The sequence below is a fragment of the Dasypus novemcinctus genome, chromosome 10 (genome assembly GCF_030445035.2).
Source record: "Dasypus novemcinctus isolate mDasNov1 chromosome 10, mDasNov1.1.hap2, whole genome shotgun sequence".
Taxonomy (NCBI): Eukaryota; Metazoa; Chordata; class Mammalia; order Cingulata; family Dasypodidae; genus Dasypus; species Dasypus novemcinctus.
Window position 1 is genome coordinate 97,191,639 of NC_080682.1, and position 13,645 is coordinate 97,205,283.

Sequence of the window (13,645 nt, forward strand, 5' to 3'; positions counted from 1 at the left end):
ACACAGGTAATCTATAGTATTTATTTAGGTGGTGCCATTTAAGAGACAATTTGACTCTGAAATAATATCCTGCACTGCATCAGATGAAATTTCCGTCTAAATATTTTCAGGAATTGTTAATAACCAATTCTCTACTATTCCCTGCTTTTCAGCTTTCTTAAATGATCAAGAGATTGAAAAATGTAAAAATTGATATGTTGTTGCTTTTGCAGAAAATACTTGCAGAAAAATCTAAACAACCTAACATATGTTATGTCAGCATACAATGACATGAATATCCATCCTTCAACCTTCATTCTCATTGGCATCCCTGGGTTGGAGGCTGCCCACATCTGGATCTCCATCCCCTTTTGTGTGGTCTACCTTCTGGCCCTTGTAGGAAACTGTTCCCTTCTGTTTATCATCAAGACAGACTCCAGTCTACATGAGTCAATGTACCTTTTCCTCTGCATGCTGTCTGTGGCAGACCTTATTGTAAGCACTACAACTATGCCAAAACTTCTCAGCCTCTTCTGGTTCCATGACAGAGAGATTCGTGTTGAAGCCTGCCTCACTCCAGTTTTCCTGATTCATTCTTGTTCCACCATGGAGTCTGGCTTCTTCCTAGCCATGGCTTTTGACCGTTATGTAGCCATTTGTAACCCGTTAAGACATTCAGCTATTCTGACACACACAGTAATTGGAGGAATAGGTCTAGCCATTGTACTCCGTGGTACTGCACTTCTCAGTCCTCACCCTTTCCTGCTACGTTGGCTTCCCTACTGCAGAACCAACATTATTTCCCACACATACTGTGAGTTCATGGCACTCATCAAGATTGCTTGTGCAGAGACAAGAATCCGCAGAGCCTACAGCCTAATTGTTGTCTTCCTTACTGGTGGGGTAGACTTCATATTGATCATTTGTTCTTATGTCTTTATAGTCCATGCTGTCTTCCAACTGCCATCCAAGGATGCTCGACTCAAAACCTTGGGCACTTGTAGCTCCAATGTCTCTATCATTTTAGTTTCCTATACTCCAGCTTTCTTCTCTTTTCTCACCCACAGGTTTGGGCACAATGTGGCACCCCACGTTCACTTATTTGTTGCCAATATCTATGTTCTGGTCCCACCCATGGCGAACCCTATTATCTATGGGGTGAGGACCAAAAAGATATGGGATAGGTTCCTTAAAATTTTTAGTTTTCCAAAGCATCTGAATTAAACAATCTTTGTTGGTGTGTAATATAATTTGATAAGTTGTATTTATCTAGATTATGGGGTTTCTTTACCCAGTTCCTAATTTAATGGATAGATGTTTCAGATGTTTCTGTCTTAAGTAACTTTTCCAAATGAATTGTATCATTTATATTGTCTATTATCTAAGTTCAGCAGAAGTATTTCCCTAATAAAAGTCGGGTTACTCTCAAAGTGAGGATCTCATTAGACTGCTAAAGATAAGTATTTGAACATAATCACCATGACTATCATACAGTGTACTGAAAAAGTCCAAAGCCCATAAATGTCTGAATATGTCACTGCATAAAACATGAGCCTGAATATATATCCTAGTTGGATTCAAAGATTATAGAAGAGCAAGATGATATAAGAAAATCTAACTTTCACTGACTTTCTCTGCACCATTGTGAGTACACTCTGGTTGACTTCCAAAGAAGTTTTGATGATTCTTTTATTTATTTGTACATTACTGATCACCCCTTTTTAAGTAATCCTACTTTAATATCTACCCTTTTTGTATTATGATATGGAATCTTTTTAATCATTATCAACCTTGCTTAGTGCATTAGAAAACAAAGACATCGTTGTGACTTCTATCATATCTACCCATATTCATAATGGAGGCCAGAATGTACACAACATTTAGTGGTCAATTATGGCCATATAATTTCAATGTACTTCATCATATCCATTCAATTCAAATCAATATTTTAGTTCGATATACAGTAACAGGGTATCTACCATATAAACTAGTTTATGTGCTAAGATTGATTGTGAGGGAAAGTTCCTTTTTTCAAGGATCTTAAGGTTTAATGGTTAATAGTTACACAAACTAGCAATTTAATTTAATACAATAATTACTATGAATAACATTATTCCCTGATTATTTTGGGTTTATAAAGGGTTTTCTTGAAAATCCTTTTTCATTTCAAGTAAAAATTGGTTAATTTATGACTACATATTTGATGCACTAAGAAATAGGAACACAGTGCAAATATGCTAAAGTAGATATGATTCTATGTACACCACTTTGCTGTGATTAATATGTGTGCCTTACTCTTCAAAGAAACTGGAAATGCTAGGAACCAGCACTTTCTGAGGCAATTTTGATATTGTGCAGATTTTCTATTGGTTATACTCCCATAAGCAGTGAAGTTAAATCAGCACCACCAGGAGCCACATCTTAAGAGAGACAAGAGACTTGGAAGGATTCACAAGGAGGTGATGAATAAGTAACTTCTTACTTTATAAATGTCCTCCTCATTTGCTGTACTTCACTTCTTTATTTTTTTCTTTGCATCCTCCCTAAGTATACTATGAGACACCAAAGTACTCTGAAAAGGAACAAGATGCATTAGATAAGTAAATTGTATTAGAATGTATTTCTGGGGATGAAAACATATTTGTACATATTTGTGTGTGTGTGCGCACGTGCTTGTACAGCCTGGTTCTAGGACAAATCATTTAAGCAATTCCAGAAAGGAGAATTTTGTTTCTTAAAAATTTTTTGTTTCATATAAAAAGGAGATTGCAAACCTGAGTTATGATAATTAATGATAGGCAAGCAAATTGCTATGTTGAGAGAAATGAAGAGGCACAACAAATAAACAAGAAGAATGTGAGCTGGATTTCCTCTGTGTAAGGAATGGTATTTGAGATGAGAAAGATGAGGTAGAATCTTATACTCATATTTCTTCTCTGTGATCTGGGTTCAACTAACTTAATCAATCATAGTATATGGGTAATTTCACAATATTTAGAAACAAACACTAAGGAATAAAGCTATACTCTGCTATTCATTATCCATGTGATCTTGGTTAAATTATTTCCTTTATTAATCTAAGCTTCCTTACCAATGAAATGAGGCTAAAATGCCTACATTGAATGGTTATTTCAAAGCATGTCTGTCACAAGATAAATCAACCAGAAATTGTTGTTCACAATTATAGCTTATGCTGTTCAAAAGACAATATGACTTATTAAAGAGATATAATGATCTTTATCCTAACATATACTGGAATAAATTCCATTTGGTCATGATAACAATCCTTTTAATACGTTTAATATGCTCTTGTCTTCAATTTGCTCATATTCTGATGAGGATTCCTTTTTATTATAGTAATTTTGAACTTAAAAAAATAATCATGCATACTGTGTGGAATTAGCATGCCGTACCCTTCCACCAGTACCTTTTGTTTTTGTGGCATTGGATTCTTGTATCTATATTCAAAGGGAATATTGGTCTTTGGTATTCTTTTCTTGTGGTGTCATTACCTGACTCTTGGTAAGATTTTTTGTATAAGGCCTCATAGGATTTACAAAGCACACGGACTTTGGAAGAATTTTAAAAGGATTGCTTTTATTTCATCTTCACTGTTTGTTAGCATTTACCAGTGAAACCATCTGGCTCTGGATTTTTCTTTCTTTGGGGAGATAATTTTATTACTTATTCAATATATTTACTTGTTACAGCCTATTTAGATTTTCTGTTTATTCTTGGTTCACTTTTTATAACTTGGGTTTCTTGAAATCTGTCTATTTCATCTAGGCTATCTAATTATTTGGCATGCTCGTTTAAGTCTTTTGGACCCCAGAAATTGATTTTAAAAGTGAACCCACTCCTGTGTTTATAAACCCACTGTAACTGTGACCTTTTGATTAGATTTAGTTAAGGAATCTTTTGATCAGATAGCTTCTGATTAAGTCACTTCAGTTAGGGACCTTTAATTTGATTGTGTAACCCAGAGTGGGTCTTAATCCAATTGCTGGATTCCTTTATAAGAATTAATAAGCTGTAGACACAGAGAAAACCCTGTAGAGAGAGAGGTAACAAACCCAGGGGCTCACAGAGGAAACCAGGAGAGAGACAAGCTACAGAAAGAACAGCCAAAAGGGAAAATAGCAATGAGGCCCAGATAGAGTGGAGAGATGAATGGACTCCACCATGTGCCTGATTATCCACAGGTGAGCTTGAAGAGAAATTGGGTCTGGAAGAGAAGGCAGAGACCAGTAGACCTGCCATTTGGGAAAAAAAACAAAAAACAAATCAATTTTATTAATAGATATGAATAAAGCATATAATTCACCAAAGTACACAATAAATGATATTTGGTATGATCATATTATTGTGCATTCATCACTTCAATCATTATTAGATTATTTTCATTATTTCAATAAGAATAATAATAAAGAAAAAAGACAAAAAAATTCTTCACCACTCAATCTCTCTATACTAGCCATACATAGTTGCTATTTCTATTCTTGCATATTTATTTATATAATTTTAAAACAGTTTTATTGAGATATATTCACATACCATACAATCTATTCAAAGTGTATAATTGATGGCTTTTAGTATAATCACAGTGTTGTGCCTTCTGCACCACAAAAAATTTAGAACTCTTTCATTACTCCAAAAAAAAATATCCACAACCCTTAGCAATCACTTCTCAATCCCTCTATACTTCCCCAGCCTTACATAATCAGTAATGTAATTTCATCTTTTAAATAAATAGACTTGTATTTATATTTTATATAAATGGATTCATACAATAGTAGTACTTTGTGTCTGGTTTCTTTCACTTAGCATATTTTTTTTGGTCTGATATTAACATCTTGTAGTATTAACATATAGTAGTTCAGTTTTAAAGAAAAATGGACTTATATATATGCAATTTTCCCCATATTTATATTTCACACATGGTATTACTATGCTCTGGATATTGTCATTGTCAATAGCCGACCTAAGCTAAGACAGCATCTCTGATGATGTCTTGATTTGGATATTTTCACAGCCTCAGAACCGTAAGTTTTAACCTAATAAGTTCCCATAATAAAAGCTAACCCATTTCTGGTATATTTCGTATATTTCTCCCAGCATCCTTTAGAAATTAAAATAATTGGTATTTAATTGTTCATATTATCAAAAATGTTTTTAGGGATGCAAGGTCAACAGTAATGTCCCCACTTTCATTTATGATTTTAGATATTTTTTCCCTCTTTTTTCATATTCAGACTAAATAAAGGTCAGTTTTAATGATATTTTCAAAGAAGCAACTTCTGGTTTCATTGATTCTTTCTCTTGGTTTTTTTAATTCTCTATTTTATTTATATCTAATATAATCTTTATTATATCCTTCCTCCTACTGCCTTTGGTTTTGGTTTGCTATTCTTTCACCAGTTTTTTAAGATAAAATGCTGCACTATAAACTTGATATCTTTCTTTGTTTTTACTATAGGGATTTGTAGTTACAAATTTTCCTCAGACTACTGCTGTTATTGTAGCCCATAAGTTTTGGTAGGCTGTGTTTCAATTTTCATTCATTTCACAATATTTTATAATTTCTTTTAGATTTCTCTTTGATGAAATTATTAGTATGTTTAATTTCTACATGTTTGTGAAATTCCCAATTTTTCTACTCTTCTTGGTTTATGGTTTCAATCCTTTGGGAGAATACTTTGAAATATTTTATTCCTTTGCACTTAAGAGAAACATGCTTTGTGGCTTGACATATATTTTCTTCTAGACAGTATTCCATGTGTACATAAATAAAATGTGTACCATGCTCTTTTGAGTGGAGTGTCCTCTATGTCATCAGGTCTAGTTGGCATGATGTGTGTTTTATACTCTCTACTTTCTTAGTGATCTTTCTTTGTTTTTTTGATCCATTATTGAAATTGAGATATTGATATCTCTGAATATTATTATAAAATTGCTTGTTTCTCTTTCCAAATTTGTCAGTATTTGTTTTATATATTTTGGGTTTCTGTTGTTTTTTCCATATATGTTTAGAATTGTTATATCTTCTTTGTAGATTGACCCTTTAATCAGAATGTAATGACCTATGGTGTCTCATAGCAATTTTTGACTTGAAATCTACTAAGTCTGCTATTAGAATAGTCACACAATTCTCTTTGGTTACTATTTGCATGGACTATCTTTTCCATACTTTTCCTTTAAACCTATTTGTCTTGGGTCTAAACTGAGTTTCTTGTAGATAGCATAGACTGAGACCATTTAAAAAAAAATCCATTCTGTCAGTCTCTGTAATTTATTTGCTGAATTTAATCCATTTATATACCATATAATCACTGATAAAATAGAATTGATAAGAGCTTACCTGCCAATTTTCTATTTTTCTTTATGTTTTATATATTTTCTCTCAATTTCTCCAAAATTGATTCTAATTTTGACTTTTACAGTATATCATTTAATTCCCTCTTCTTTTCTTTTTATGCCAATTTTCTGTTAAAATTAAAACCATAAGTTGATGCCAACTTTGCTTTAATAGAATTCAAAATTCTGCTTTTACACAGCTCTGTCCCTCTTTATTATGTTATTGTCAGAAAGTACATATTGCTAATTCTATTAAAATAGACTTATAATTATCATTTTATTCATTTATATTTTAATCATATGAATAAAAATGAGGAGGTAAATATCAAGCATACAATAATACTGGTTTGATTATTTCCCTCTGGATTTCCCTTTACTGGACTTCTTTCTTATTGTATGGCTTCAAGTTGCTATCTATTATCCTTTCCCTTCAGTCCGTAAGATTCCCTTTAGCATTTCTTGTATGGCAGGTGTATTAGAGGAAATATCCTTATCTGTGCTTTATCTGAGAATGTTTTTATTTCATTTTTTATAGTCAATATATTTAGTATAATCATAAAATTGTACTTTCATCACCATAATCAATTTTAGAACATTTTCATTACTCCAAAAAGAAAAACCATCTAGCCATTAGCAGTCCCACCTTAATCACTCTATCTTTCCCCTACATAAATCAATGGTAATCTGTTTCCATCTCCATAAATTTATTTATATTTATATTTTATATCACTGGAGTCATCATAGAAAATGTTTTACTTTGTTTCTGGTGTCTTTCACTTAATAAAATGTGGGTTATTTTGACAATTGATGGAACAATATTCCATATAATACTGTCTGGCAATGCATAGCTTACTTTGGGTGTATTTTTTCAATATACCACCCTGTTGTTAATGCACTGTAATAGTAATGTACATTAGTTATCATTTATTAAAGAATGTTCCTATATTTTTACTACTGACCACATCCATTTTCCACAAAAAAATCATTATATTTCAAAGTTCTATATTTCATCCTCTGGTTTTCCTCCTAGTGACATACATGACTCAAAATTTCCCTTTTCAAACACAGTCAAACCTACAAGTCAATGCTGTTTATTACATCCATTATAATATGATACCATCAATCCTATCTGCTTCCAAACATATACAAACTTAACTTATTACAAATTCTACACAAATTAAGCATCAGCTCTACATTCTCTACACTCATTCTCTCTTCAAGTAATATATATGCTAGATATTAACTCTCTGAGTTTGCTCATTAAGTTTAGTTCTTATTACTGAGAACATATATGTCCTTTTGTATCTGATTTATTACACCCAACATAATGTTCTCTAGGATCATCATTGTCGCATGCATCAAATTTTCATTTCTTCTTACAGCAGAATAATATTCCAAAACATGTTTATACCACATATTGTTTATCCATTCATCAGTTGATGGAAATTGTGTTGTTTTTTCTCTCAGAAAATGTGAATAATGCCTCTATGAACATAAGTGTGCAAAAGTTTGTTTGTGAACATGTTTTCATTTCTTCTGAGTATTTTTAAGTAGTACTGGAATTTCAGGATTATACAACAGTTCTATATTTAGCTTTCCGAGGGAAGTCCAGTCTTCTGCAGTGATGTACAATTTTATATTCCCATCAGGAGTGAATAAGCATTTCTATAATCCACATCCTCTCCAAAGCTTGTAGTTTTCTTTAAATTTTAAATAGTGATGGTTCTAGCAGGGGTAAAATAATATCTTATTGTAGTATTGATTTTCGTTTCCCTAATAGCTACTGATATTGAATATATTTTTAGATGCTGTTTTTAATTAAACTTTATTTCAACTTCAAAAAGTAAAATAACAGACAAAGACAGCTCAACATATTTATGGAATCATTACTTTAAAATACTCTGTCCAGGCACCTTTATCTTATTTAATCCTGAAAATACACTCAATTTTTCTCCAGAGTTCAGAAAGATAAATAAATGAGCACAGATTAGTTAAATGACATGACCACAGCCTCCTTGTTATGGAAGAACATTACCACCCTATGGGCCATAGGGTACACTTGGTATATTTTGTCCATACACTCCCTATTATTAACACCATGTGTTAGTATTGTGTATTTGATATGTTCATGAGAGAACACTCTCAGTACTGTTAATCAAATTCCATCTGTATCACATGGTTCACTGTGTTATATAATCCCATGCCTTTACATTACATCCAAAATGTGCACTCAGTGACACTCACTTTTATCACAGATTTGTGCTGTTATTACTGCAGTAAAACATAATGTTTTTCTTCATCCAAAATTCATATGCTTTTAACCATTTATATTTCTTCTCTGGAAAAATGTCTATTCAATGCTTTTGCCATTTTTTGAATTGGGTTGCTTGTGTTTTTATCATTGAATTGTAGGATCTCTTTATCTATCCTGAATATTAAACACTTGTCAGGTAACTGTTTTCCATATAAATTCTCTCATTGAGTAGGTTGTCTTTTCACTTTCTTAACAAAGTCATTCGAAGTATACAAATATTCCATTTTCAAGAGCTATCATTTATCTTTTTAATTTTTTTCTTGATTGGGCTTTGGGAATAATTTCTATGAAACCACCTCCTATTACAATATATTGAAGATGCTTCCTTAAAATTCATTTGGGGGTCTTAGAGTTTTAGCACTTATATTTAGGTCTTTGATCCATTTTGAATTAATATTTGTACCAGGTATGAGGTATAGGTATTATTTTTATTCTTTTGGAAATGAATAGCTAGTTCTATGCATTTTTGCCATCTGTTTGTCTTGTGAAGTGTCTATTTAGCACATTGTCCAGTTTATAACTGGATTGGTGGTTTGTTAAATGTTGAGTTTTAAGAATTTTTGCATACTTTGCATAAAAGTACTTCATCAGCATTTGTGTTTCTTCCAGATTAGGCTTTATTTTTATTTATTTTTTTAATTGATTTTGTAAAAATATTACATTAAAAAAACAATATGAGGTCCCATTCAACCCCACCACTCCCCCCCCCAGCAACACTCACTCCCATCATCATGATACATCCATTGCATTTGGTAAGTACATCTCTGGGCATCTCTGTACTTCATGGTCAATGGTCCACATCATGGCCCATACTCTCCCACATTCCATCCAGTGGGCCCTGGGAGGATTTACAATGTCCGGTGATTGCCCCTGCAGCACTATCCAGGGCAACTCTAAGTCCCAAAGGTGCCTCCACCTCTCATCTCTTCCTGCCATTCCCCATACCCATATCAGCCACCATGTTCACTTTTCCCACTCCACTCCAATGCCACCTTTTCTCTGTGGACCTTGGATTGGTAATGTCCGTGGCATCTCTATGTCAAGAGGAGGCTCAGATTCCACATGGATACTGGATGCAATCCTCCTGCTTTCAGTTGTAGGCACTCTAGGCTCCATGGTGTGGTGGTTGACCTTCTTCAACTCCATCTTAGCTGAGTGAGGTGAGTCCAATAAATCAGATTGTAGGAGCTGAAGTCTGTTGAGGCTCAGGGCCTGGCTATCATATTGTCAGTCCAGAGATTCAAATCCCCTAAATAAATCTTAAACCCCAACACCAACTACAATTCCAGTAAAGTAGCATGAAAGTCTAATGAAAAGAGATTCCATCTGAATCCAGTTTCATCACGCAGAAACACCAGCTCCAAAGAAGGGCCATCTGACATGGCAGTGAACCCCATCTGCCATGACCATAGAGCCCGTGGGTCTCTTTAGCCCTCAAAGGAACCAATACCTGGGGTTGTATCTACTTCATCTGTCTCTTAGATTCTGCTCAGTTGTGCATAAGGGCAATTCTTTTGACAGCCTCCAGACTCTTTTTTAGAGACTCGTAGCCATATAAACTCATTTCTCCTTTCCATTTCCCCCTTACATTAGGTCGAACAGCATTTTAAAGTCATGTTATTATATGTAGACAGGGATATTCTGCTGATCCGTGTTGAACCTTCCATATAAGGTCATTTTCCAGTTGCATCATCAGTTGGTAGTTGATAGTGGTCCCTCGGTGCCAGGGAGGCTCATCCCCGGGTGTCATGTCCCACGCTGGGGGGAAGGCATTGCATTTACATGTTGAGTTTGGCTTCAAGACTGGCCACATTTGAGTAACATAAAGGCTGTCAGGAGGAAATTTCCAGGCACATTGCTGCTCTAGGCCTTGTTCTTGTTTCGTGCATATAGGCTCATAAGCATAGTCATTAGTGTCATGCTCTCACTGTTGGACCCTCATTCCTTCCTGGTCCTTACCGTTGTACCTAGGGGACTTCTGCTGCTCCCCTAGTGACCACGACAGAGCACCCCCGGCCGGGAACCCAGTACCCCCCCCCCAGCTGTAGTTTTTAATTGTTGCCACTATGAGTATATCCAAATATTACCATGCACCCTGGACATATGCCCTGTATAGCTCCCTGTCAGCCATATATCACCTGTCAATAGTATCCTATACCAGTATTCCTCTGCTGCCATTGTTGAACCACTCTGTGATCCAAAACTTCCTGAAAATTGAAGCCCAATATATTGTCAGGTTCCCTTACTAGTAAGATGGCATATAGCGATGGGTTTAAAGATTAGATATAGTATATGTGTTGACTTGGAAAAATTCTACATCCTATCTTTTTCTTTTTTCTTTTTTCCCCTAATTATTGAACTTCTCTTCACAAGAGCCATAGACCACAGTAATTCATATATACAATATGCAGTACTCCCACACATCCACCGTAAAACCTTTTCCCTTCCACAGCGATATTCTTAGACTATCCTGAAGGAAGGCAAATGCTCAAGAAAATTTTTGTCTTATCACCAGCTGATTAGGAAATTTTAAAAAAGAGCACAACTCAGGGAATAAATCCCAGAGGTAACATCTTAAAATATTAAAATGTCAGTGTGCAAATAGCATATAATACAAAGAACGGAGGGATTTATGGGCCATGCAAATGGAAAGGAAAAAATTCCAGAATGTGCACATATTAAACAAAGCCTTTAAAAAATATTAACAATGTTCAAGGAGATGAAGGGAAATATAGAGAAAGAACTAACAGATATCAGGAAAACAATGAATGAACATTATGAGAATCTCAGTAAAGAGAATTTTTTTAAAAGATCCAATCAAAACTTATGGAGCTAAGGCTTCTAATAGCTGAAATGAAAAATTACCAGTAGGGTTTCAAGAGCAGGTGGGAGCCGTCAGAAGAACGAATGAAGGGAACAAACTTAAAATGAGTCAGGCTGATGTGCAGAAAGAAAAGAATTATAAAAATTTATAAAAATTGAAAATATCTCAGAGACACCATCAACCAAACCAATGTATGCATTGTGGGAATCTGAATGGAGAAGAAAGAGAGAAAGGGGCTGAAGAAATATTCAGAGTCATGATGACAGAGCATTTCCCAAAATGAGCAAAAAATGTGAATGTGAATATTCAAGAAGCCCACAGAACACCAAACAGGAAAAACATGAAGGAAAATAACAGTCATATGTTGATCAAGCCGTTGAATGAAAAGGGAAAGAAAGATTTCCGGAGTCCAGCATTTGAGGGTAACAATGGATTTTGTGTGTATGAGAACATTGCCAATGCCTACTATGTGAGCAATAAGGATCCTCATGGAAGTACTCTAGCTGCAGCAGCCCAGGTGCTGGAGTGAGTGAGCTTTACTGACTGTGACATAGTACCCCAAACCAGTACTTGGGTGTTACTAACCTTGTGCAGCAAGTACCACAAAAAGCAGACCACAAAGAACACAAAGGAGTTGAGGTAAATTCTGGGGCTGCCAGAAGCTCCTTGAAGACAAGGATTTATCTGGTGAGTGAATGTGAGACATTGGCTGATATCACAGTTGTCTGCCCTTCGTGTTGGCTCTACAAACAGGTCCTTGAGCCTCCTTTTTCTCGGACTTCCCCAATACCAATGGCTCGTTCCTCACTTGCAATAACCAGCTCCAGTTCTGGGAAGTGTTTGGGGGAGATGAAACTCTGTGAGGCCCACCAAGTTTGATGCTAAAAAATTTGCATAGCCAGCCTTAAAAAGAACACCTCATTAAAATAGAAAGGTCATGGGAGGAGAAGTGGAAGTGTCTGGCAGAGCAGAGAGAGAAAAAGATGGCTACCCCTGCTTTTGAGGAGGAGATGGATGAATGTGAGCAGGCACTGGCTACTGAGCCAAAGGTCAAAGACCCCTTTAATCCTCCTCTGTGTTGGATGAATTAAAGCACAAGTATTCCAAGTAGGACAGATTTTCCGCGGCACTGTCGTATTTTTGGAGAGCACGTTGATAAGGATGGCTGGTGCCTGTGGTAGTCTTAGAAGCATTTCCCAGGAGATCTCACCCAGACTCCATGATCTACCACCTCATCACTTGAATGTTCCAGTGATTGGAAAACCTGAGGAAGAATGTCATTGCCAGTGTCATCCACTTAGGAACCAACAATAGCAGCTGGTCTTCCAAGGTCAGGAATTTGCTTTTCCTCCAAGTCCAGATTGGCAGGTGTATTATGAATCATACACATGACAAAAGCTGGATGCTGGCACTAAGGAAAACAAGACACTGGTCCATGAGTACTTTTCCTGAGAGGGGGCCTTCCAGCATGTGGGCGAAGCATTCAATCAGGGCAAGATCTTCAAGTAAACTTCATTTGCATTGCCTATCTGCCTGTACCTGACCTTCAGGAAGATGAGAGTCATTAAAGGAAACTTAACAATGAAAGAAAAGGATACAGCGCTTTGAAATACTTAAGGTGTTTAAAGAAAACAATTGCCACCCCAGGAATTTTATATCCAGTTAGTTTGCTTCAAAAAAAAGTCCTTTATATAATATCATTCTTTAAAAATTTCTGAGTCCTGTCTTGTGACACAATACATGGTCTATCTTGGAGAAAGATCCGTGACCACTTGAAAAGAATGTACATATTACTGTTCTGGGATGTAATACTCTATAAATGTCTATTAGGACTATTCATTTATCATGTTATTCCAGCTCTATATGAGCTTATTCATCCTCAGTTTATATGTTCTATTCAATGCTGAGAGTGATGTATTGAAGTCTCCAGCCTGTACTGTAGAGAGATTTATTTCTTCCTTTGGTTTAACTAGTTTGCCCCATGTATTTTGGGGCACCCAGGTTACATGCATAAATACTTACTATTGTTACATCTTCTGGGTGACTTGTTCCTGTTATTGATATATAATTACCTTCTTCATCTCTTACGACAGTTTCGCATTTAAAATGTATTTTGTCCAAAATTAGTATCACCAATTGTGGCATCTTGAGATTATTTTATGAATTCAAAAAGG

General features: G+C 35.2%; 1 protein-coding gene and 1 pseudogene across 1 annotated transcript; both read left to right on the forward strand.

Annotated features, from left to right (window-relative positions):
* The first annotated feature begins 252 nt into the window (after positions 1 to 252).
* LOC101441428 (olfactory receptor 52D1-like) lies at positions 253 to 1,203 on the forward strand. The gene has a single exon (XM_004475354.4). The coding sequence runs from the start codon at positions 253 to 255 to the stop codon at positions 1,201 to 1,203; it is 951 nt and encodes a 316-aa protein (XP_004475411.2).
* Positions 1,204 to 11,811: 10,608 nt separating this feature from the next.
* LOC101440999 (elongation factor 1-gamma-like) lies at positions 11,812 to 12,980 on the forward strand (annotated as a pseudogene).
* Positions 12,981 to 13,645: the final 665 nt, after the last annotated feature.

Bases quoted from the DNA above. Each gene is read 5' to 3' on its own strand.
- LOC101441428 (XM_004475354.4), top strand. From the start codon at position 253: ATGTCAGCATACAATGACATGAATATCCATCCTTCAACCTTCATTCTC.